Source organism: Lagenorhynchus albirostris, chromosome 13 (genome assembly GCF_949774975.1).
Source record: "Lagenorhynchus albirostris chromosome 13, mLagAlb1.1, whole genome shotgun sequence".
In the NCBI taxonomy this organism is placed as follows: Eukaryota; Metazoa; Chordata; class Mammalia; order Artiodactyla; family Delphinidae; genus Lagenorhynchus; species Lagenorhynchus albirostris.
In genome coordinates this window covers 69,624,847-69,652,092 of record NC_083107.1, presented here as the reverse complement: position 1 = coordinate 69,652,092, position 27,246 = coordinate 69,624,847, and the positions used below count along the sequence as shown (strand labels likewise).

The 27,246-nt window shown below is 40.4% G+C and overlaps 1 protein-coding gene across 2 annotated transcripts in view; it reads right to left on the bottom strand.

Moving 5' to 3' along the window:
- Positions 1–19,278: 19,278 nt before the first annotated feature.
- ASXL2 (ASXL transcriptional regulator 2) overlaps positions 19,279–27,246 on the bottom strand; it is a 126,604-nt gene continuing 118,636 nt past the window's right edge. For both annotated transcript variants that reach the window (XM_060169139.1, XM_060169138.1), the window contains one exon: positions 19,279–26,280. In XM_060169139.1, coding sequence (XP_060025122.1) covers positions 23,797–26,280 — 2,484 coding nt within the window. In that variant the 3' untranslated portion in view covers positions 19,279–23,796. The remainder of the gene's footprint in view (positions 26,281–27,246) is intronic.

Genomic DNA, 27,246 nt, shown 5'->3' with positions numbered 1-27,246 from the left:
ACCCTAGGCCCCACTAGAAGTGCCTGCCTAAGAAAACTCCTGGTTGCTGAAGGAAGTTACAGCTTGTTCCAGCAATACCCGAAGTTAGAGCCCCTTCTCCCAGTCTCTGTGGGAGGGAGGGAAGCTCACTTTGATAAGTCAGTGTTTAACTTTGTTAGTTTGAAAAAAAAATAAATTTACCTATTTATTTATTTTCCGCTGTGTTGGGTCTTTGTTGTTGCACGCGGGCTTTCTCTAGTTGCGGCGAGTGGGGGCTACTCTTCGTTGCGGTGCGCGGGCTTCTCATTGCGGTGGCTGCTCTTGCTGCGGAGCACGGGCTCTAGGCGAGCGGGCTTCAGTAGTTGCGGCACGTGGGCTCAGTAGTTGCGGCTCACAGGCTCAGTAGCTGTGGCTCACGGGCTCAGTAGCTGTGGCTCGCAGGGCCTAGAGCGCAGGCTCAGTCTTTGTGGCACAGGGGCTTAGTGGCTCCACGGCACATGGGATCTTCCCAGACCAGGGCTCGAACCCGTGTCCCCTGCATTGACAAGCGGATTCTTAACCACTTGCACCACCAGGGAAGTCCCTAACTTTGTTAGTATTTAACTTTGGTAAGTTTTCTGACAAAAGCCAGAAAAGCTTAAATGATACATACAAGATAGGCATTTATCAAATTCCCGTGTTTTCTGTAAAAATTTTTGTACTCAAAATTTTAAAAGTACATTGCTGAACAGTTATATAGTGGTTTCTACATACGTGTGGAGGGAGAAATAGTCAACTGTCACTAGGTTGTATATTAATAGGGAATAAGACTTAAAAGGTGGATTTAGAATAGAAGAATTTAAACAAGGCTGGGTGGCCGCTAATTTGAGGCCAGTAAATCTATATTTACAAGGAAATTGTCCCTCACCATGAATTGCCTGCTTCTGGTTTCCACACGTGACTCCTAGCCACGCTCTTTCGCCATGAAGCCTAGTGTTACTTTGTTAGTGGAGCCACATGAGGGGCACAGCCACCTGTAACGTAAAGGCGAGGGCTGCATGAGGCAGACTGCAGGCTGCTAAACAATGCATTTTCATCACTTTTCTCCTCTGCCTGGAACATGTATTCCTTCTTCTCGCTGAAATTCCTGCGCATCCTTCAAAGCCCCGATCAGGTGGTACTTCCTGTGTGGAGCCACCTCTGATCCGCTAGTCAGAATTAATCCCTGCCCTGTGTTGCTGTGGCATATTCAATCCTTCTGTTATGGAATTTTATATGTTGCTTTGTAATTAATGGTGTGCACATTTGTCTTTTCTCACGATCAGGGAATGTGCTTAATTATCTTTGGCTCTCTGGTATCAATACAGTGCTTGGCCAATTGTAGGTGCTCAGTAAATGCTTGTTGACTGGTTGAATTCCCTGTGTATTCATTCACTCATTTATCCTTTACAGAGCCCTTATTTGGCTGCTAGGGAATTGACATCAGGACTAGTTCAGGTCATTCCAGACCAGCTCTAGCCTGTCCAGGTCGATGCGGCACCTCTCGGCTGGGAGTAGAGAGAGGCAAAGAGGTGAGAATTTAAAACAAGGCAGGAGGCAGAGGATATAAGGTTAGCAGCTGGGGAAAAAGGAGATCAGATTCCCACTCTTACATGACCTTCCTTCTCTAGACAACCGTGTCTTTCTGGCTTTCCAAATAGAGGGTTGCCCTGCAATCAGATAGAAGAGGTGGAAACGGAATGAGAAGGATTCATACATTTTTCCACTGGGGGGGTGGGTCTAGGTGAAAATACACATTTATTGGTTTCCTATCACTACTGAAAAAAATCACCAAAACTCGATGGCTTAAAATAACACAAAATGATTCTTTTATAGTCCTAGAAGTCAGATGTCCAAAATGAGTTTTACAGGGTTAAAGGTCAAGGCTTGCAGGCCTATTTCCTTCTGGAGGCTCTAGGAGAGAATTCATTGCCTTTCCGGTTTCTAAAGGGTATCCTCATTCCTTGGCAGGGGGCCCCACCACACACAGCCTTTTTTCCCCTCTGCTTCCATCATCCCATTGCCTTCAACCTACTTCAATCCCGTTTCCCTCTTATAAGGACTTTTGTGATTACATTGGGTCTATCCGGATAAGCCAAGATCATTTCCCCAGCTCAAAATCCTTAACTTAATCATACCAGCAAAGTCCCTTTTCCCTTTTGTCATATACGGTAACATTCACAGGTTCCAAGGATTAGGATGTAGACATCTCAGGGGGACCATTATTCAGCCTGTTACAACATGCTTAATGTGAACATCTTCAACATAACAAAAAAGCCCCCTTATCCAAAAGGCTCTTACCTGGGATTTCTAGCCTCTTTAATAACTGCAGCAAATCAATGACACAACTGACTCATTGATCTTTTGTATAATTTAACATTGCTGGGAAAAAAGTGATATGGCCAAAAACCAGCCCATTGAAAACATAATAGCTTAAGAGATAAGAGCCACTGCTAAAAAGATACATGCACTTAAGGTTCACAGTCTATCAAGGACCCAGAGGAATAGAAAGAGTATCATTTATAATGAGCTTCACAATACTATACAGAACAATAAGTGTAATAATTTGGGAAATTATAAAGCATTGCGTCAGTTTCAGGGATATGATTATTCCTAAGTGGAATTAGTGTGTTTACATGTATGTTTCTTTCCCACTGTACTCCCCCATCGGAATGTCAGTGCCAGAAGAGCAAAAACCTCATGTGTCTTATGTCCCTAGGATCTTGAATTAACCTTAGAACATAGCAAATATCAGTATCTGAATACATTTTAAAAAATATATGCTACTAAATTTCCATTCCTTAAGAAATAAATGAGGGGACTTCCCTGGTGGCGCAGTCATTAAGAATCCACCTGCCAATGCAGGGGACATAGGTTCGATCCCTGGTCCGGGAAGATCCCACATGACGCAGAGCAACTAAGCCTGTGCGCCACGACTACTGAGCCTGCGCTCTAGAGCCCACGAGCCACAACTACTGAGCCTGCGTGCCACAACTACTGAAGCCCGTGCACCTAGAGCCCGCGCTCTGCAACAAGATAAGCCACCGCAATGAGAAGCCCACACACGGCAAAGAAGAGTAGCCCCCACTCGCCACAACTAGAGAAAGCCCACACGCAGCAACAAAGACCCAACACAACCAAAAATCATAAACAAAAATAAATGTATAAAAAAAAGAAAAAGAATGAGAGAGTTCTAAAAAATAAAAAAGAATATGTGTAAGGAACACTAGCTCACTCCTGTATCCAGCCAGCTTTCTTCCCCACAAACATTTGTATATGCAGTAATTTAACATGCACGCTCCCCAACACCACGTCTTCCCCCCGGGGTTGGGGGGCGTGTCTTGATAAGTTGCCAAGACCCCTGGCTTATCTGATACCAGGCATCCTGCTCACACCTCTTTAAAAGGCAGTGATCCACTAAGTGGTCCCATCTACCACGGGAGCGATGAGCAGGCAGCTGATCTCAGTTCTGCCTCACCTTGTACAGTTCCACAACAGACGCTGCATTTTTTTGCCTCTGCCTGTTCCTACCAGGCCAGTCCAGTCCTGCCTGCTCTTCATCCTGGGATGCCTGCTGCACTCCAGTTTGGCATAGCTTTGAGGTTGTTGGCTCCAAACCAGGTCCTGTTCATCTGCCCCTCCCAAGCCCACACAATAGAGAATTTGACCCCTCCAACACACACCATTCAGGGAATTATAACACGTGGAATGCAAGAATGGCCATCACCAGCTCCGCTCTGGAAGAGTATATGTGGAAAGAGTATGGAGTCTGCGCAGCCTTGCATGGCTCAAATCTTGGGTTATCACATAGTAGCTGTGTTTTTGAACAAGACATGAAATCTCGTAAAGCCTCAGTTTCCTCGTTTGTACCATGGAGATGATACAGTAAAACCTCACCCCACCATAAGACGATGGGTGGGCAAAAGAAGTCAATCTTATTAAATGCAAGGGCCTGTTTTGAGAAGTCAATGAAATGACTTGGGTTTGGGTTCTGACTATGTAAACCAAATCCTTCCTCAGCTGTGGTTTGGTGCCCCCGTGAGTTGTTTACTCTGGTTTAAATATTGATGGGGACAAGCATGTGTCCTGTGACTGGCTAAAGTTCCCAGGACAGCAGCAATAATTCCAGGAATCTCCTAGTTCTCTGGCACCCATTGTGTCTTTTGGATCCAGGGAAATTTGGCTGGAAGAATACTGAGGACACAGGGACTCACTCTCTTCCTCCCCACCTCCCCAGAGAAGGCCCTCCCTAAAGTAAGAACTTTAGCTCATCCCATGTGAGAACAGAGGCTGGGAGAAGGGCAGGAGTTGGGAAACAACAATTATGTGATATCTGAATTTGCTTTATTGAAGAGTTTTACTTTAAATGCCTATTCCATTAGTGTTGTTGTGAGGATTAGGGTTGATATATGAACATGTCTTGGTGCTTGGCATGTCGTATTTCTTATTAAATGGTGCATTCCACAAATGTTTATTAAGCACCTATTACGTCCTGGCCACTATACTGGGTCCTAGGACTACGGCAGTAAATAAGATACATGTTGTTCCTGCCCTCATGAAGCTTATAGTTTAGCAGAAATAACAGCTTAGAGCAACTTGGAAGCTATGAAGTTTAAGCTATCATCATATTTTTTTTCTAAACAATCATCTTTCCCTAAACATTTTAAAACACTTGAGATCTTCTTTGTATATTTTGGAACAGAATACTCCTTTCTCTTCTCTAAAGAAGTGATTCTCAACCAGGGTCGATTTTGCTGCCCAGGAGACATTCGGCAATGTCTGGAGACATTTTTTGTTGTCACAGCTGGGGGGTGGGGGGAGGTGTGCTACTGTCGTGGGTGCTCCTAAACACCCTACAGTGCACGGGGCAGCCCCCAACACAGTCTCACCTGGCCCCAGATTTCAGAATGCCGAGACTCAGAAACCATGGTCTAGAGGGGACTTGCTTGGTCCACAATCCGTTATTTTTGGCTACAAAGGGAGAGAAAGGCATCGCCCTTACAAGTCTTAGAAAAACTGTCCCTTCTGTTCTGTGCCCTATGCCACTTGCCCGTGTCAGAGCAGGGAAAGGGGAGGAGGCTCTTCCAACTTCTCCGTCCAGAAACACATTCCTCTCCAGAAGCACATTCCTCTCAGGGGCAGAGAGAATTGAGCTGGGGTCTGCTTCAGAGTATCCAGCACTATACCTGTATTTGGTGAGCTTATATTTGATTCTCTTACAGAAGTAAGTTTTCAAACGAAAAGCTCCGGGAAGAGACCTCGTCTTTAAAACCCTACCAAGATATGCAAATAAGCCACATTATCTCAAGGCCACTGAACGCAAGTTTTCAGTTCATTTGGTTTTCTCTATTTTAAAAGTGTTTTAAAAGCTTGTCTGGGCATAATTAATCCAATTTGGTCTTTAGGGTGGTCCAGGCTTCCAGAGTGACTGGTGTTTTGATCTGATGTTTCTCTCACATATGTTCAGCAATAAAATTTTGGACAAAGCAGAGGATGAGGAAGAGTGAGGTAAAATAAAATGAAGCCAGAGGGAGATGGAGGGAGGGAGGGAGGGAGGAGAACCAAAGGAGTGGGGGTGGGGTGCGGGACAGGGGAGGGGAGGAGAACAAGCACAGAAAGAATGGAAAGGGCTAGTCTTAAATTTCCTGGCTTCAAGAGCCCTGGTTCCCCAGCTCTGTTTACTTCTTTGTCTTCTATACTGCTTTCCAGAAGCACTGCATTGGATTCTAGCCTACTTCTCTCTCCTCCAGCTTCTGGGTAGAGGCGGGAGCTCCTGTCTCACAGCTGGGTTCTGAAGCAGAATCCTGTGGTGAAGCAGTATAACCCTCTGAAGAGAAGCTAGAATGTGTTTGTGAAATTCAAGACTATTTTTTCATGCTCATTCACCTTATCAGAGTAGACTGTCAGTAAATGCATACTGTTGTTGTTGATGATGAAGTTTGAATATCCACTAGTCAGGACCAGCCACAGGCTGGATGTATGACTCATGTCTCCACTCAGATGGGTTGGATGATGATTCAAACTGTGACGTAAAACCTTTGAACTCCGTATTTCACGTCCCGTTGGCTGAGTGAGCTACACGCCTTTTCTTAGAAATGAAATTTGAGTTTAAAATGTGCAAACATCTGATCTGAAATCTGCAACACATTTTTTTTCCAGTGCAGTGTTTCACTTGGAACTTGTTTCAGATGTTAGATGTGCTGGTCCAGATTCTCGGATGTAACAGTTTGTTTGAGCCCACCCGCAGATGTTATGCCTCTATCATAAAGTCATCCACAACAGAAAGTAACTTAACCAGAATCATTTGTAGTACTGGTGGTGAACAGAATTTTGTGTTCTATTAAGCATCATTCTTCATTTTAAAAATGTTGTCACTGGCTGATGCCATGTGTTCTATAGCACTTCCCTAATATAAATAAGACTTTAATAAAAGCTACACTGAGACAATATTTCATTGCTTAGACTTGCCCCTATTGGCCTTCAATAATGAAACTCTTCTTGACCCCAAACCTTAATGATGTAAGCATATATCTTGACCAAAGTACTTTCCTTCTCTTGAATTTCTCTGACTTTGGTTTTCAGTTCAACTCTTAGGGACTCAGTGAGAGTATCTTCCTTATGGCATGATATTTAAGAAACTACTCACATGCCTTCACACAGCATGTAAGTGTTGGTTAGATGGACGAACAAGGCGAGCTTTGCAAAATGGGTATCAATGGAGCACGAAGCTGACGTCAGGCTGCGTGGTTCACCGAGGGCCTCCTCTCCTTGCTCTTTGTCCCTCATCCGGGCATTTCCAGGACGGAGGTCGCTCTCGCCAGGCCAGCCTGCTTCCAGGTCTCAATAGAGCCATTGTGCCGGAGGCTGAAGCAGTCTCCCATGGCCTCCCTCGGGGCAATCTGACAATTCTCAGTCGGCTGGCACGTCTGCTCCTCCAGGCCAGAGGTCAGGCCTTTTACATGGACGCCCCAGCTGGTGAGAGGAACGGGAATGATGAGGCCTGAAAATTCTTCACTCTTTGTTCTTCTGATGGATGACAAGATAATTAGTCCAAATGAGATGCAGCCTCTCCCAGGCTGTATTTAGCCAAATTGCAGAGCTTTCCTTCCCCTGGAGGAGCCTGGGACTCCTCCCTGGGAGATGGCAGTACCAGAAGGGGAACAAAATCAAGCAGGCTGGCCACAGCCATGGTAGGGCATGCTCCCCCCGTCACAGAAGCGGGATGGCGGTGCAGCTGGCGTCCAGGATTCAGCAAACCGGGGTTCCCCGCACAACTCTGCCACGCAGACTCTGTATAACCGAGGACCTTTATCCCCTCTGGCTCTCAGATTTTTGTATGTTAAATAAACATGATAATCTCTTCCTCACAGGAGCGTGATGAAGATGAAATGGGATAAATTTTTTAAAGCACTTTATGAATTGTAGATGTGTGACATGGATGGAGGTATTGCCATGAATAATAGAAGCGCCCAGGTGTCCCCCTTTACAGAGGACCAGAGCCCACTTAACTTTGACATGTGACGTTCTGTCATACTTATGAGGTACGTTCGCCATAATCTTCTCTCCCATCCTTCTCTCTGGGACCACTCTTTCCCAATCCTCAAGCACATGGTTAATGCTCAATAGATATTTGATTGCAAATATTACTATTTGTGATAAAATATTAAAATAGAGAAAAATTGATTCAGTAAACAGAAAAGTTGCACTATGTATCTAATTGTCTAAAATACATATTTGCAAATAAATTGAGGAGAGGCGATGTTTAAAAGAGCATTTTTTAAATTCCCAACAAGTACACTTAAAAGAGTATGTAACATTGATATGCCTTTATTTATCCCTTCAGCTTTCTAAATTTAATAATTTTAATATAATTTGAAATTATTTAACTCTTCCCTCTTACTGATAAGACTTTTAAAAAACCTTCCTTCCCCTTCTTGTTTTATTTCTCCATCTCTCAAATGTAAAAGAAAGTTTTAAATTGCAAATGAAGAATTCTATTTAATTCAACATAGATTTACTGAACACCTACTATGCAGAACTGAAAAAGAAGATGGAGATCCATAATTGTTTTTTTTCCTCCAGTTCACCCCTGTCATAAAATTCCAGTTGCAACATACACATGGATAGACTTCCATTCAATACCCTGTATCTCGGTGTTTTGAAGTTCTTCTTCAATCTAATTAATACACGCAATCCACAGTTATTGGATAATAATGTACTGTCCCTCCTCAGTAACTCATTGTACACCTTCCCCCCACCCCTGGCACATTTCAGTCAAACAATGAGATTGAAGCTTATTGCCCTAGGAAAGAGAAGCATGGACACTGGCTAAAACAAAGAAGTTATAGCTCAGCTTTGTGCTTCGAACTAGACTTTTTTTTAAAGTTCATTACATCAAACTAAAAAGCTTCTGCACAGCCAAGGAAATCATCAACAAAATGAAAAGGCAACCTACTGAATAGTTGAAAATATTTGTAAATCATATATCTGATAAGGGGTTAATATCTAAAATATATAAAGAACTCATACAACTCAATAGCAAGAAAACAAACAACCTTATTAAAAACTGGGCAGAAGATATGAATAGATATTTTTCCAAAGAAGACATACAGATGGCCAACAGGTATGTGAAAAGATGCTCAGCATCACTAATCATCAGGGAAATGCAGGGCAAAACCACAATTAGATGTCACTTCACACCTGTTAGAACAGCTATTATTAAAAACAATACATAACAAGTGTTGGTGAGGAATGCACTGTTGGTGGGAATGTAAACTCGTGCAGCCACTATGGAAAACCGTACGGAGGTTCCTCAAAACCATCCAGCAATGCCAATTCTTGATATTTATCCAAAGAAAACAAAAACACTAACTTGAACATATGCACCCCCAAGTTCACTGCAACATTATTTACAATAGCAAAGATATGGAAGCAACCTAACTGTCCATCAATGCATGAGTGGATAAAGAAATTTTATAAAAGACATGGAGGAAACGTAAATGCATGTTACTGAAAGAAGGCAATCTGAAAAGGCTACACACGCTATGATTCTAACTACACAACATTCTGGAAAAGGTAAAACGATGGAGACAATAAAAAAGATCAGTGTTTGCCAGGGGTTGGGGAGAGGAGGGGAGGGAGGGATAGGTAGAGTACACAGGGTTTTTAGGGCAGTGAAACCACTTTGTACCACACTATAATGGTTGATACATGTCATTATACATTTGTCAAAACTCATAGAAGATACAACACTAATGTAAACTACGGACATTGGGTGATAATGATGTTTCAACTGATTTTAATAAATATACCACTCTGGTGTGGGATGTTGGTAGTTGGTGGGTAGGGAGGTTGCTGGTATATGTTAACTCTCTGTACTTTCCCTTCAGTTTTGCTGTAACCCTAAAACTCTTCTAAAAAAAGTTTATTAAAAAATATATGAATCAATAACTGAAAGAACTGCAAGGAGAAAGAAAGAAATCTACCACTGTAGTTGAAAATTTCAATATTCCTCTCTCAATAATTGATAGAGCAAGTAGATAGAAAAATCAGTAAAAATATGAACTTTTTCAACCAAATTGACTTAATTGAAATTTATGGTATACCACCCCAATGGCAGCAGAATACGCATTTTTCTTTTCAAAAATACACAGAAAAGGGCTTCCCTGGTGGCGCAGTTGTTGAGAGTCCGCCTGCCGATGCAGGGGACGCGGGTTCGTGCCCCGGTCCGGGAAGATCCCACATGCCGCGGAGCGGCTGGGCCCGTGAGCCATGGCCGCTGAGCCTGCACGTCCGGAGCCTGTGCTCTGCAGTGGGAGAGGCCACAACAGTGAGAGGCCCGCATACCGCAAAAAAACAAAAAACACAAAAAAACCCACAGAATGTTATAAGCCATAAAACAAGTCTTAATAGATTTAGAAGGATTCAAGTCAGACAAAGTATGTTCTCTGACTACAATGGAATTAAAATAGAAATCTATAAGAAGTTGATATCTGAAAAGTCTTCATATATCTTGAAACTAGATAACACACCTCTAAATTACACATTGGTCAAAGAAGAAATCAAAATCAAAATTAGAAAGTATTTTGAACTGCAGAGAAATAAAACAACAACATATCAGAATTGTTGGAATGCTACTAAAGCAGTACTTGGGAAATTTATAGTACTAAACACATTATAATAAAAGAATATTCTTGAATTAATGACATCGGCTTCCATATTAAGACATTAGACAATAAAGAACAAATTAAGCCTAAAATAAGCAGAAGAAACGAAACATAATAATAAGTATCAGAGTGGAAATCAATGAAAAAGAAAACAGAGACCCAATAGAGGAAATCAATGAATCCAAAGCTGGTTGAATTTTCTGATGTCAATCAATGTAATTCATCATATTAACAAACTGAAAAAGAAAACCCATATCAAATCAATAAATGAAGAAAAGGCATTTGACAAAATCCAACATCCATTCCTGATTCTGAAAAACAACAACTACAAAAACCCCAACTCTTGGCAGGTAATAAAAGGGAACATCCTTAGCCTGATGAAGGGCATCTAGGAAAAACCTCTAGCTAACATCATACTTAATATGAAATACTAAATGCTTTCTCTGTAAGATAAGGAAAAAGGATTTCCACTCTCACCATTTCTATTCTACATTGTACTACAGGTTCTAGCCAGTGAGGTCAGGTAAGAAAAAGAAAGGTTATCCAGAATAAAACTTTTTGTCTTTGGAGATAACAGTCATCTATAATCTGATGGAATGTACAAAGAAGCTAATAAGTGATAATAAAACTAATAAGTGAGTTTAGCAAGGTAGAATATAAAATCAGCATAAAAATATAAATTGAATGTTTTCCATCAATTATCATTTCATCATATCTACCAACTGATACTCAAAAATTGTGTTGAATTTTTAAATTGAAAAAAATTTTAATTGCCACTTACAATATCATTAAAATTCTTTAATGTAGGGTTAAATCTGACAAAAGATACAAAAGACTTATTTACTGAAACCTATAAGACATTGCTGAGAGAAACTAAAGAACATATAAATAAATGGAATAATGGGTTGATGGTGAAATACTGTTAAGATCTCAATTCTCTCTAAATTGATGTATATCATAAACACAATCCTAATCAAAATGCTGTTTGTATAGAAACTGACATCCGATTCTATAATTCATATGGAAATCAAAGGACTAAATGATTGGAAAAACGGGCAAAAGAGTTGAATTGACACTCCATGGAAAAAGGTATATGGATGACAAATAAGCACATAAAAAGATGTTCCACAACATTAGTCATTAGGAAGATAACACTACACACTTGTTAAAACGGCTAAAATTTAAAACACTGACCCAAATGTTGACGAGGATATGGAGAAACTAGATCTCTTATACCATTGGTGGGGATTTAAAATAGTACTACAATCACTTCGCAAAATATTAATAGCTTTGCAGCTTCTTAAAAAGCTAAACATAACACCTACCGTATTGTCCTGCCGTTCCACTCCTAGGTATTTGCCCAAGAGAAATGAAAGCATACATCCGTACCAAGAGTTGTACATAAATGTTCACAGTGGCTATATTTGTAATAGCCGAACCCTAGAAACAACTCAGATGTCCACTGACAGGTAAATGGATAAACTGCAGTGCATCCACACAATAGAATACTACTCAGCAATAAACAGAAATGAACCACTCATACAGGTGACAACACAGATGAATGTCAAAATAACTGTACTGAGTGAAAGAAGCCAAGCAGTAAAAAATACATACTGTGAATTCCCTGGCAGGCCAGCGGTTAGGACTCTGTACTCTTACTGCCAAGGGCCTGGGTTCAATCCCTGGTCGGGGAACTAAGATCCCACAAGCCGTGCAGTGCAGTCAAAAAACAAAAACAAAACAAACAAACAAAAACATACTGTATGATTCCATTCGTATAAAATTCTTGAAAATGCAAACTAATTTGTAGTGACTGAAAGATCAGTGGTTGCCTGGGGATGGTGTCAGCAGGGCAGGAGGGGCTACAAAGAAGCACAAGGAAATTGTAGAGGTGACAACTGTGTTCATAATCTTGATTGTGGTGGTAAAATATGTCAAAACTTATCGCATTGTATGCTTTAAATATGTACTGTTTGTTATATATCAGTCATACTTTAATAGAACTGCTAAAAAAATTTAAACAGTAAGGAGAACTAGGAAAAAAAAGCAGGGGTTAAATTTTTTACAAACAATGTATTGTTAAAAGGCTTGTTAAGCACATCATGAAAACAAATGTCTTTAAGGAGAATGATCAATTTAATTACAGAAAATTTAAATGTTTCTGTATGGCAAAACAGACTATAAACAAGAATGGGGGACATGAAACTAGGAAAAATATGTGCAACAAACATTGCAAAAATTAATAGCCTTATTATATGAAGAACACTTACTGAGGAAAATATGGAACACTCTAAACTACAAGGATATATTGTACAGCACAGGGAATATAGCCAATATTTTATAATTTTAAATGGAGTATAATCTATAAACATTTTGAATTAATATGTTGTCCACCTGAAACTAATATATGGTGAATCAACTATACCTCAATTTAAAAAAATTTTTTTAATGGAACACTCTTAATAGGAAACTTGAGGGAAGTCCTGTTGAGACAATTCACAAAGAAACAGAAGTAGCTCACACAGAGAGGTATTTGACTACAGTAAAAAATTTTAAAGCACACATTTAAAAAATGAAGTAGCTTTTTGCCTCTCAGATCAACAAAAGATGTCCACTACAAGAATTCTGCTCTTCACTAGAATTGCTTAATATGTCAGAGGAGGATGGTTAATAGTTTTGCTTATTTTTAAAAGTGCTTGCTTCTTGTCATCAATTCCTGGTAACCTTCAGCACTGATGATACATTTTGGGTTCCTGGTTGTACTTGGTTCTATTCTCAGCTATAACTTCTTAGGTCCAAGGACACTTTTCTGAGTCATTGCACAGGGTGGTCTCCAAGAGCTTTGCTTCCTTCAAAGATACATGGCTTCTTCTAAGGTCATCACTAGTTTCTCTAGTGCTACAGGGCCTTTTTTAACTCCATTGGTGGAACTTACATTCTTTATTTCCTTAAAGCCTTTTTAAAATAGACATTCTTGGGACTTCCCTGGTGGTGCCGTGGTAAAGAACCTGCCTGCCAATGCAGGGGACACGGGTTCGAGCCCTGATCTGGGAAGATCCCACATGCTGCAGAGCATCTAAGTCCATGCACCACAACTACTGAGGCTGTGCTCTAGAGCCCACAAGCCACAACTACTGAGCCTGCATGCTGGGATTACTGAGCCTGTGCGCCTAGAGCCTGTGCTCCGCAACAAGAGAAGCCACCGCAATGAGAAGGCCACGCACCGCAACGAAGAGTAGCCCCCGCTCCCTGAAACTAGAGAAAGCCCGCGCGCAGCAATGAAAACCCATCACAGCCAAAAATAATAAAAAAATAAATTTATAAAACTAAAAACATTCTCATGTTGTCCAGAAAATGTCTCACAAGTTTTATTTCTCTAACCACTTTGAGTTTCGTTTTGCTTTTGCTTTCTATTGTGGTAAAATACACATTAAAATTTACTGTTTTAACCATTTTTAAGTGTACACTTGGCATTAAGTACATTCACATTGTTATGCAACCATCACTACCATCCATCTCCAGAACTTTAAACACTAACTCCCCATCCCCCTCTACCTTCATTCCCTGGCAACCACCATTCTACTTTCTGTCTCTAGGAATTTGACTATTCTAGGTACCTCATATAAGTGGAATCATACAGTATTTGTCCTTTTATGTCTGGCTTATTTCACTGAGCATAATGTCAAGGTTCATCCATGTTGAATTATGTGTCAGGATTTCGTTCCTTTTTAAGGTTGAATAATATCCTCATATGTATATACCACATTATTTATCCATTCGTGTTGTTTCCCCTTTTAGCTATTGCGAATAATGTTGCTATGAACATTGGTGTACAAATATCTTCCTGCTTTCATTTCTTTTGGGCGTATATCCAGAAATTGCTGGATCATAAGGTACTTCCGTTTAATTGTTTTGAGAAGCAAACTGTTTTCCACAGTGGTTGCACCTATTTACATGTCCACCAGCAATGCACAAGGATTCAATTTTTCTACATCCTTGCTGACACTTTTATTTTTTGACGATCAATATAGCTATCCTAATGTGTGTGAAGTTGTATCTCATTGTACCTTTGATTTGCATTTCCTTAGTGATTAGTGATGTTGAGCATCTTTTCCTGTGCTTATTGGCCACCTGTATGTATCTTTTGGAGATTTATCCAAGTCCTTTACTGAAGTCCTTTATTCAAGTACTTTTTAAATTGGTTGTTGGGTTGTAGGAATTTCTTATATATTTTGAATACTGATTTTTTAAATTAAATATATAAAATATTTGCAAATACTGATATTTTCTCCCATTCTGTGGGTTGCCTTTTCACTGTTGATAATGGCCTTTGATGCACAGGTTTTAAATTTTTAATGAAATCCAATTTATCTTTTCTTTTGTGCTTTTGGCATCATATCCAAGAAATCATTGTCAAATCCAATTATGAAGATTTCCCTGTTTTAAGAGTTTTAGCTCTTAGGTCTTTGGTCCATTTGAGTTAGTTTTTATATATGGTGTAGAGGAAGGGTCCAATTTTATTCTCTTGCATGTGGATATCAGATTTTCCCAACATTTACTGAAAAGACTGCCCTTTCCTCATTGACTTCTCTTGGCACCATTGTCAAAAATTATTTGACCACATATTTGAGGGTTCATTTCTGGGCTTTCCATTCTGTTCCATTTACCTCTATGCCTGTCTTTATGCCATTACCACACTGTTTTGATTACTGTAGCTTTGTAGTATAGGTGTCCTTTTAATTTTTGAAATACATTCCCTCTTTATGGCTCATGTTGAGTTCTTTAACTCTCTTTGCGTGTTGCCTGAAGAGACTGGCATTCTCTGTAGTACCCAAATTTAGTCAGGACCCAGGGACAACTGTGCAATCAGGTAGGGGAAGGGGAAACAAGCAGGTAAATCATTCAATATGGTGTCTGGTTCCTTTGGAAAAGAAAAGGCACAGTCACTGGAGTAAAACTGTATGCCTTTATTACACATAAAATGAGTCATTAAAATACAGTTTGTCCATGTGCAGAAACATTATTATACATTCAATTCTGAAGGTAGTTTTATATGACCAATAAAAGGAACAGTCTAAAAGTGGGAAGAATAAAGACAAGAGTGAGAAGGAGCTAAAAGGCAGAGCTTTATCTGTCAAAGTGCTAAGGCCTATGTGCACAAAGATTTTAAAGTAAGACCAACATAAGGTCATTTCTTCCATTCTGATTTCTCTTAAGGTATGATGCAATGAGTCACAGAATTAAGACGGGTTTAAAAAAAATAGGTCATAGCACTTATGGCTAAGAGAAAGGTTTTTAATTTCTAGAGTTTCACTTATCATGTACTCTAGATCTTTCATGGGTTCTAGAAATTTCATGAAGTCTCTAATAACAAACTTGCTCTTCAATCAGTAGTTTATTATCAGAGAACAAATTGTCAGGTCCTGCCCAGCCCAGAATCTGTCTCCTTATGCAACAAGCAGGTGACCAAATTTGAGACTCTGGAAGAGTTTCATTAATTTAAAGCTTGTTCAAAGTGATTACATATAGGTTCAGATGGGGTCACTTCAAATTGCTATGCCTGAAAACCTAAAATGAAAACAACTGCTGACTTGGGGTCCAAGTCCAACTCCAGCATTCCCAAGCTCTAGGTATCTGAAAACATTAGACACTGGTGTTTTGAAAAGAACTGACCCAAGAAATGTAAAATTTTATGTACCACACTTTCCGTAGGAAGGACATAGACTGTGTGTAAAATAATAGTTACCTTCAGACATTTTGAGGTTAAATGCATTGCTTTCTTATTGGGCTAATTTGAATTTTAAATATTAAGTATTTAAAAAGGGATCCGTGATTAAAGTTAATAAAGTGCTGACTCAAGTTGGTTTAATATAGTATTTATGAGCCAATGTCTGTGTCACTAAGACACAGGTGCACACTCCTAGATCCTGAGCAGTGGCAAAAGCTGTCACTAGATAGACAATATAGTTCAACAGAAAACTATTACTTAGCCCACAAAATGCCTCAAATCAAATTCCATGTTCCACTCACGGCAATTCATTACATTATGGGAACCCAAAACTTAAAAAAAAAAATTCGGTAAAAGGGAAAGAATAATTCCAAGTTTACTTAAATCTATCTTAAATCCAGTCTTGGGTTTACCTTTCTTCTCTCCTAGGCACTCGATAGGTTTTGTAGTCAAGATGAAAGTCAGGATTTAAAAAATTCCCTTTAGTTTCTTTTGAGCTTGAAGAACCAGGTAAGTTGAGTTTGCAGTTATTCTTCAGGACAACCCACTATCTAGTCACAGCCCATCTCCACAGCTCATCATCTCTCTCTTCCAGGGTTAGTCTCTCCTTTTTGTTATAAGGAAATCTTTGTAGGGATTCCCTTTTTAGGTTAAGACTGAAAGATACACAGAGGTATAGAGATTCCTTAGTTTATACAGTCCCTATGAAAGAAACCCAATCTTCTGTTTAATGTCACTAAGTATAAGGAAAATACAGGATATCTGCCCTCCTAGTTCCTGGACAGAGTTGAGACTGTATTACATGGTGGAATACACCTCATAATTTTTGACTAAAAGGTGAACATGGATATTTTGGAATACAGAATTCAAGTTGCAAATCCAGTAACCCAGGTAAGGAAAGTTCAGTAATAAGCACTGACAAAATATATTCATTTATCCTTTTAAAACCTTTCTACCAGAAAGTCTTAAAGAATTAGGATTTAGGCCACTTTATAAGGGGTAGTGTCCGGCTGAAGCCCCTTTTAACGCAAGTTGTGACTTAGAAGTAGAAAGGAAAAAAAAAGTCAATTCTACAATATTAGAAGAAAAAGAACAGTAATTTTATCCATTATGGAGGGAAAAAGGGGATGAAATATCTCTAACAATTTTAAATGAATACACTTCCTTCTCACCAGTCTATAAGATGAAAATCAAGGTTATGTTTTTTTATTCCCTTTAGCTTATTTTGGGTTTGACAGGAAAGCTGCATTATTTACCAAATTGTTATTTGAAAGGGTTAGTTGAACATAAGATGAAGCATCTTTACTGACATACTGAACAGTATTCATTGAAAGGGGTTGCTTTCGGCCTGATTTTCTCAATTTAGGTATTACCAAGAGATTCCTTGAAATTCTGATTAATCTCTAGATCTTCCAGTGACAGTTGTCAAAAAAAGGTAAATTTTATCAACCTGGCTCAATTCCACACTGTAATTTCATGTAGGGGCAATGCCTTTCTTTTCTTTCTTCATGTTTTGCCAAGTGCCTCAAATGCTTCTATTTCGTAGTTCATTTACTCTTAAACTTCCAACACGTCTTGGGAAATAACGTAGCATATATTACTCCTTGAGCTGTGAACTAGACATGTGCTGTATGGTTACTACTTTCAGGAAGACCTTTTACAACTTACATGACTGCTTTTCTTTACCTTTGCTTAACCAGAACCTTAGCACAGTGCTTAGCACATAGATGTTCAAAAGGTATTTGAATTAGTGAATAACATGATTTATGTACAAGAATTAGAAACATGCGAAATTTGATTTGTGAAGACCACTCCTGGTCAACTAGTGTTAAAAGCGATGAACACAGGTTTCTAAGACTCTGTGATGTAAATAAAAGAAAGCTGGGGATCCAAGTTGAAGCTGTGTCGTGATGCACTGCTCTTTCTCGATTAACTGCAGTCCAACTATACCTTAGGGTCCTATGTCATTACCTGAATATGAATTTTACTTCCTATGAGGTAGGAATAAATAACAGTAAGTACATATTAGAAAGTAGGGGGGGTGGTCTTTGTAAACAGTCATCATGAACTGGTTCACACACATTTAAATATTTCACCTTCATTCGTATCTACCATATATGGGAATTACGAGGATGCAGATGTTCCCTGAGACTTAAAATTTTTCCTTTAGAGATAGTGTATTTTCAGCAAAGATTTAGCGCTGTTCTCTTAGACATCTAAACTATTCTTAATGTCTTTGGGAAGCCCTATGTTTGAATTTTCAATTTTTGAAAAATAATAAGGCCGTCTTTTAAAAAACATTCTTGGGACTTCCCTGGTGGTACAGTGGTTAGGACTCTGTGCTCCCAATGCAGGGGGCACGCGTTCTATTCCTGGATGGGGAACTAAGATCCTGCATGCCACAGAGCGTGGCCTTATGGGGGGCGGGAAGCATTCTTAAGTATCCTAATTTCCAAAAATTGCTGTTTTTATCAGTTAAAATAACCACAACTGAGCAATTGTGGGGAGAACTAGTGAACTACAATTAAAAGTGTTTCATGGGTCATTAAGATATTCTTCAAACTCTGACCTTATTTCCTTTCAGGTCACCAATAAAGCTATATATTATTCATTTTTAAAGAACGGGCTATACGCCTTTATTCCCAGAGACTATCTAGGTATCCTTTTGCTTCCTCAATCATATCCTAAAACTAAATATTTACAATCACAAAATGACTTCTCTTGGACAGCAGGACTCGATTATCTCTAGGTATGGATAACCTCTCCTAACGTTTTGGTTAAGTCCTCATTTCCATAAACACTCTTCCTGACATTAGGGAGATAAACATTCAAGTTCTCTTAGCCCTTCTATCTCCAGATCAATTGGGAAGGACATAAAACTGGCTACAAAACTCACTTCTCAAAGAAGGGAAACAGAAAAAAACTTTTCTATTATCTTCACGATATTATTTCTTCACATAAACCCTATGGCCTGGAAGGTGGTGGAAGTGAATGTTTGCCTATGAATTATTAACCACTGTGGAGAAAGGAAAACCTATTCCCGCCACCCCCCACCCCGAGATATTTTCTTGCCATTCTTTGTCTTAGAAGCAAACAATGGGCACATTAAAAAACAATGCACTGTGTTTTGTTTTGTTTTTACTTTCCCAGTAACCTTAGGTGGTTAGGAGAGAGAACAGTTCAAGGGTGAAAGCACAGAGACAGACATATTAGGAGAATTTAATATTTTTACTAGAGTTCTGAAAGAAATACGCTACCCTGATTTATCACCAAATTCCTCATTTTACTATCTTCTATGCAATCTGTTGGTAATCTTCCAATAGTAGTATAAGACAACTGAGGGCCCTTACCCACACCACTTTCACATGTATGTCAGACCTCAAGATGCACCGAAAACTCCAAGGTTTTTATTTCCACTTTAATTATCTTTTACTTAATAATAAAATGAAAAATAAGAATATATGAATACATACAATCTATATACATATATTTATTGCAAATACTTAAAATTCTTATGTAAAATGATTTTTCTATATTTGTGAAAAAATATGACTTTTTAAATGGTGTTGACACCAACTTCTCTGTACATACCCTCAATTCCAATGTTAACAATTCCTTTAAAAAGGCAAAAGACACAAAAGTTTAGCATTTACCAAACCAGTCTGTACAAATCTTTTAGCCAGAAGGAAAAAAAAAATAGCTTGTGGTAAATAAGTCAATTTTCTTTTAAAATAAAAAATAAACTCCAAAACTCTTCCCCTTATTGCATTTTTTTGGAAATAATCTGAGTGTCTTTAGAGTAACTTCCTTTGAAATAATTTGTGCCTTAACAGTGAGGCCCTACATCAAACATACCTTATATGAGAAATTCAAAGTCTCCCACTGTCACTTTTTACATAGATATTAAAATATATATTACTTAAAATATATTACTGGAAAGCTATTTTTAAAATTGATCTTTAATAGTTGTATCAAATGTAAAGCATTAAAAAAAATAAGTAACCAAGAATCTATGAAGGTCTTACTTCCAACTTTAGGAACTGCTTTACCTATTGTCCTCTTTCAATAGGTTATGTAGGTATTGAAACACGGTAGGAAAGATCCCTGCCTATCATCATGTTTCTCGGAGTCTCTTTGGACTATTCTATAAATTGAGCTGCAAACTACCCTTGGCCAAGTTTTTTTACTTAGCACATTGTTGTAATGCAACAGGGAGACTTTTCTCTCCTTGCTGTGAAATCTGTAGGTCACAGAGAAAACAACCCTGGTACTGCTTACTGACAATGAGCTCTAGAAACAAAGAGTGATGTAATGACCAGAGAAGACCCCCTCATTATAACAAATAATTTCACCCAAGAGTTCTTTAAGGACTCTTAGGTGAAGAAAGGCAGTAAGAGCAATTAGGATGGTAAACGGTCCAATTATTAATGTACCAATTTATGCCTTCACCTGGAAGGCAATGACGTCCTCCTTTGGCTATTTAAATCTGTGATAACTCCTAAAATGTCTACACTGTGTGCCTTCCCAGCCCATGTAAGTATGCTTCCCCTGCCCCAAGAAAAATTTCCCATCTGCCAGACCTTATTCTTAAAGATGTTACATGGGGTACCACAGACAGCTTCAGTATCTTCAACACAGGGGTTATGTAGGGCAAACAACTCCAGGTTATTTGGCTTTATTTTCTGTTTAATAGGATGGAGAATTTTAATAAAAATTCTTTAAAATTTAGGGAGTCTTCTCTACTAGACAACTTAGAACATTCCCAAGTAAGACTGAGATGATATATTGTTAATGCCACCTCCCCAAGGTGACCTGAAGTGGAAGGTTATCTGAAGGCTTGAGAAGCATACCCTGGAGGCATAAGCATCAGGCATAATGCCTGACTAGTCACTGGAAATAGTGCAACTTAATACCATAAAAATAAGCTTAGCACTTATTAGAAACATTTCAGACTGAATTGAAAGGTAAAGTAACTGAAAACCTAAGATAAAAACTGCTTTAAAGGTACTGGAATACCATATTCTAATAATTTAAAGGTTTTCTTGTTCCTACTGCTTCATTTTCAAAAGGGCCAGATTGTAATTTTTCTTTTTTCTTCTCAGCTCAGTCAGCACAAGATGAATGACCTTCTATGTGAAACCGTTTTGAAACCAATAGATTGCATTCAATTTTCTACCAATCTAAGAGACTCTAACTATTCTCTCATTTAGTCAAGAGTGAGGCAGTGTACCTAGTTGACGATTTATTGAATATTTTATTAGCTGGGTATTATCTGTAAAGAGAATCTGATGAATAGTAATGCTTAGGACCTATCTGCAAGAGCCTGGGTCAAGATGAATAGGCACGATATGGTTTGCTCTCTAAATGGACTTGAAAATCCCTGATGCCTTTCCTCCTTTCCTGGTTAGTCTGTCCATCCTCAGATTAAGAGAACCATGGAGGAGAGACTTTCTATGAATAGGAAAGGTGTGAAGAAGAAAAATCATTTTGAAAAACCAAATTGGTTAACTCGTGCTCACCGTGGGGTCGGTTCTGAAACAGTCAACCACTTCCGGCAGCAGACCACCCCTCAGTCCTGCCACTCAAGTGGCGAGTGAGGAAGCTGGGAATGGAGAGTTTTAACTAGCAATAGGTCTTTTTAACACCCCCTGGGATTACCCAGGGCACTGAAAGTTTGGGAACAGAACCATGGTTTCTGACTCCTACTGGTTATTGGCTGGAGAACTTCCTCCTTATCCCTGGATCCTTACAGATTTCTTACCTCTTAGCTATGTGTGTGCTGGAAGAAAAAGGGAAGTTAGAAGGACATCAAATTATCTTGGTTGAAACTAGAACACAGATATTAATCCTATATTTGCTTTGGGCCACAAAAAACTCAGAAACAAAAAATAAAAAATAGAAGTAAATAGTTTCTTATGGGGTTTGAAAGTATTAAAAGAGTGTATGTATAATGCAGGAGGTGAGGTAGGGAGGGGTGGGTAGCAGAATGGGTGCAAAGCTAAGATTACTACTGCCTACTTGCCCCTAATCTGGAATGTGACTTAGTTAACGAGTCTAAACTGTTCTGCAGGGGGCTTCCCTGGTGGCGCAGTGGTTGAGAGCCCACCTGCTGATGCAGGGGACACGGGTTCGTGCCCTGGTCCGGGAAGATCCCACATGCCGTGGAGCGGCTGGGCCCGTGAGCCATGGCCGCTGAGCCTGCGCGTCCGGAGCCTGTGCTCCGCAACGGGAGAGGCCACCACAGCAAGAGACCCGTGTACCGCAAAAAAACAAACAAACAAACAAAAAACTGTTCTGCATTTTGTATATATCACATCCTGAATATTAAGTACAACTATGACTGTACTAGGTTGCACTAATAATGTATGTCCTTTACATACGTGAAATTAGGAGATTTGAAATCAATATGCAAATGATACACATTGACAATCCCCAACTTTTTAAGACCGAATTCTGGTAAATTGTAGATTTATTTTAATGTTCTTTAACCATGACCTAAATGTATGTACTCAAAAATTCTTTAGTCACTAGAGACAGAATTCAACATAAAGGAAACAAAAAATAAACAAAAACAAAAATTTGCAGCTGATTTCTTTTCCTTTCTAGATGTTTCCTAAGTCATTCACTAAAGCCCCTTTACATTAGAAATTTCTAGTGTGTAGAGAGCAGTAGTCCAAGAAAGGGGACATGTTTTCTAAAACAGGAAAAGTGTCTGACTTTTACGGTGTGTGTGCGCGCACGCACACGTGTATGTTCAGAGTAATATATAAGATTACCCTCATATTCCTCAGATGCCTGGGAGGTCAAAACAGATTTAACAGAATGGTCAAATCTGGTATTAATGAGTTTTTCTACCTGTAGCAACAGCTAACTGTAGAACATTAAGTTAACAGGTTGGGAGAGAAGAGGATGAGAGGGGCTACTTTGTTTCTAGTGTTAAAATTGTTTTCCAAAGTTCTTTATGTTCAGTTCAACAGTTTCTGCACCTTTATTCTGCTTACCCAACAAAACACACAGTTCAAATCACCCTATCACTAACACTTTTCTGTTAATTTTATACTAGTATTTCAAACTTGTTTGTAAGCTCCCACGAATGACTAAATCCTCGGAGATTATTGCTGGAATTACTGCCCTGCACAGGTGATGGTAACCCAAGGGGCCCCGCGAGGCAAACTTTTCATGGACCATGCACGCTGCTTCAGGGCAAGGGAGTGGGATTAGGGAACAGCAGGGATCCACAAACTGCAAGCAGAGTGCCTGGCAATAGTACTCGTTTATGGAAGCCAAGAACCAAGTCAGAATTTTCAGAGTCTCAAGTACTGCCTGTGAAATTAATACCTTATCAAAAATTTCAACTTGAGAAGGTTCCATCTAAGGTAAAGGGACTGAGTAAACCCTGAATCCAAATCCTGTGAAGGCTGAATAACCTACGTAAAGCCTGCGGTGAAGACATAATCAACGTGAGTGGTCATTTCTTCAGACCATTCCCTCACTCCTTTCTTTTCCTAGCCTCTTAAGAAAGGGCAGAAGGGAAATCGCTTCCTTTCACCATGCATGGCATTAAACTTTTCAAAGTCACATGAAGTGGAACATCAATCTGAAGTCAAAGTAATACATTATTACCTAAACACCTGGAAAAATGTTAAAACAAGATGTGACATATTTACATGATTTTGTAAGTGCAAACTTGTCACAAATTCACAAAGTCTTGACTTGGACTTACTTTACAAGGTGCTTTTCCTCTAAAATGTAAGATCTGTACTCTGTATTCCTGATTAAGTAACACTTGTCTCTTAAGACAACTGAAACCTAGTTTATTTCTGTGATTCCAAAAGAACTCAAAAACCACATCTGTCAACCCTTCCCCGCTTCCTGCCTTCTGTACAGTGTGTTCTCCCGGTCTCATTACCGAACGACAAGGCAGGAGACACACAGTTTGGAGGGGCCAATGCAATCATCGTGGCAGAAGGCTCCACACCCCTTGCACATGATCATGGCTTTCAATCGGCAGTAACATTTCGAAGGTGTGTCCTCTATGCTGTTCTCTTCAGGAAAGGCCTGAACAGGAATGGTCTGGCTGTGGTTGCTGGGATTCATAGCTTGGCTAGCAGGGATGGTTGTGACAGTCACTGAAAAGGACATGACATCACCGACATTGCTAGATACCTGGCTACAGTCAGGCATCCCCGGTACAGCAGAGTTATGGTCCATGTCTGATGAGGTGGAGACGTTGATCATGCCTCTGTAGCTTGGCCCAATCCGTGTGGGGCTTCCATACAGCTTTGGGGTTTGCAGTGGTGGAAGGAGTAGAGACTGATGGGTAGGGCTGTCTGCAGGCAGAGGAAGAGCAGTAGAATTGAAAAGCTCAGGGCTGCTCCGCACGGTCTTACCTCTCACTGCGTGAGCCATCTGCTTCTGTGCTGCCTGAATAAAATCTCTGGCTAGGGTCTTCTCATCAAATGTTTGGCCTCTAGTGAACAGGTAATTTTCCTTGCTTAAAGTGGTTTGCTCAGGCACTGGCATCTCTGCCTTCACATTCTTTTTAGCTGAACAATCACTGGTGGATAGGGTTTCTCTACTGTGGGGTCCTGAACTTGCTTCACACTTGCCAGAACTCTGGGAAGCCTGCGGCTCCTCCTTCACCATGACAGATTCTTGCTCATCACCAGTACTTTCCTCATCAGTATCATCTTCTTTACCGCTGCTACTATCTCCTGCTGCATTTTTACAATCTGTATATCCCATCTTCAAGGCCTCAGTGGGGCTACTTAGACAAAATCGGTCTTCGGGGTTTACAGAATGGGTCCTCCTAAGGCTCTCTGAACCCCGGCCATAGGTGGAAATGTTAAGTAAGTAGTGACCTGCCATGGCAGGCTTGGATGTCCTTCTGCCAGCAAAACCCAGCATAAACCTCTGGCTTGTGGAGATGTCCTCTAACTGGAAACCTGAGTGAGTGAAGTTGAACTGGGAGGGCTGCACAAACGAGAGAACATTCTGCCTCCGAACCCTTTGGATGAGTGTCTGAAGGATCTGATCTTGGGTTGCTTTACTTAGTCCTTCTTGGTATTGGTGTGTGTCAATGCTAGCGTCCCTTAGATCCTTACCTGAAAAGAGCTGAAGGGGTCTTGGAACCTGGGGGAGCTGCTTACTTTGCAAACTTTTACCCAGTTGCTGTGTAGCTGGATGGGACTGTCTCTCATTAACTTCCTCTCTGGTGCTATTTTCTGTTATGCTGGTACCTGCGAGTGCTCCTATCATCATCCCCTTTTCCTCTTTTGTAGTTAGTGGAACAGTTTTCATTTCAACTTTGGTGAGAGGTTTAGGCAGAATTTGCTCCAGGGGAACATCTTTGCCTTGCAGCAGCTGAGTTACCAAAGGATTATTAGCAGGGATATTAGAGCTTGGCCTTGAAATGGGTCCATTCATACTTGAAGAAGCTCCTGGGGTCTTAAGGCTAGAAGCTGCTGGCAAAGTGCTCGAGGATGGAGCTGATCCAGTAGGTGCTATGGTTACAACGACCTGGGGTACAGGAAGCTTCTCTAAAGAGGCTGTTGCTAATAAAGATGTTAAAGGGGAGGGAGTCATGTCCACTGAAGCACTAGCACTTATCTCTGCTGAGGCTGGAGGGTTTGGTGTATTCTTACTAGAACCTGCTTTGGGCTCAACTGTGCCATCGACTGCAAAATGAACAGGTGAGGCACCTGCGATTAGAGCAGGATCTGCTGGAGTAGGAGGTGCTTTCTCCTGCCTACCATTACTGGGCCCTTGTGGGTGGCTAAGAGAGGCCACCGTGGCTGCCGCCCTGGTGGGGTTCAGTTTTTCATTACTTACTTTCCCTAAAGCTGGTGGGGGTGTGTTAGCGTGGGCTGGTGACGGGACACTTGAGCACGCTCCACTGATGGCAGATGGTGGAGGCACTGAGGAGGTTTGCTGTAGTTGTGCTCCAGAGACACTGTGAGACTGTGCCTGGCCTGGGGTCTTGGTCTCAGATTGGGGCTGAGTCTCTGGACCACAGGGTAAAAGCTCTCTCGTACCTCCCCTGCTTCCAGTTCCTGCCAGTTCCAGTGTGGGGCCCTTTCCAGTTTCACTGACTCTGTTTGAGTCTGGACTCCCTCCTCTAGCAGTTCTCCTTTCAGCCCCCTCTCCTGGACCTTGTCCACCCCCTGGGCCAGGTCCTGGAATGGTCCCTCCAACTGAGGCGGCTGCGGCAGCTGCGGCTGCAGCAGCAGCTGCTGCCCTCTGTGCTTTGACCAGCTGGGCTTTTGCTTTGATGTCTGCGAGAGTTCTGGCTCCTGTTCTGTTAGGACTAGTGATGGAGATTGGAAAACGAGCCCTGGGAGAGACCTGCGATGTAGGAAACGGCATGGGGGAGATTCTGGAGACCGGGATCTGAAAGAATTAGGGGGGAAAAAAACAACAGAGCTTAGTTTTCATTTATAAGAGCAATCAAACTTCATTAACACAAATTCTGAGTAGGGTGAACCCTATGACAAGGACGGGAAGCCTGTGACTAAGAGACCAAACCATGGGGACAGCCACAAAGGTTTGTCTCCAGGATCCTTTCACCTCCTCTATTGGTGCCAAGGACTCCCCTCCCTCGACATCCACTCCCACCCCAAAGCCTCAAACCTCTTCTTACAACACAGCTCTCTCTTAATGTCATTACTACTCATAACAGCTGATCATTTAAGATAGAGACCTTTCTATGGTATCTACATTTTAAAATGCGTGTAAAAGCGAGAAGACAGAAACAGAAGAAATAAAGAAGTAGCACACCATTACTGTCTTTTACTTCTTGGCTTTACTACCAAGGTCCAGAGGAAAATTCTTGTTCTCTTCTCTTTTACACACGCACACTTGCACAGCTAAGCATATAGGCTGAATTACCTCAAATTACAGAGGCTTCTAAACTGCACTGGAAGGAAGACAGTGTGTGATCCACTCTGCCCACGCACATGACGGGGTATGTATATAATGTCTGTAATGTTAACCAATGTCATTCTCACCTCCTGCTGGCATTATACTTATTTGTGGAGCTTTTAAAAAATATACATCCTCTCAGTCCTGTCCTTAAAATTACAAATTAGAACTCCTAGAGAAAAAAATGCATTTCTAGAAAGCTTCTTACGAGATTCTGATGCATCATTAGGTTTGAAACCACTGATTTTCATATCATAAAATATTATACCTGAAAGGAATCTGACTCCTGTTCAAAACAATACTTTGAAAGCTACTGGAATTAAGTAGAATGAACCAGTATCTGGGCCTTTCTAATAGTTGGAAGAATTTAAAAGAGCAAATAACTGTTACAGATGTCCTAGGACATGTAATTAAAAACATATTAAGCCGCTGAGC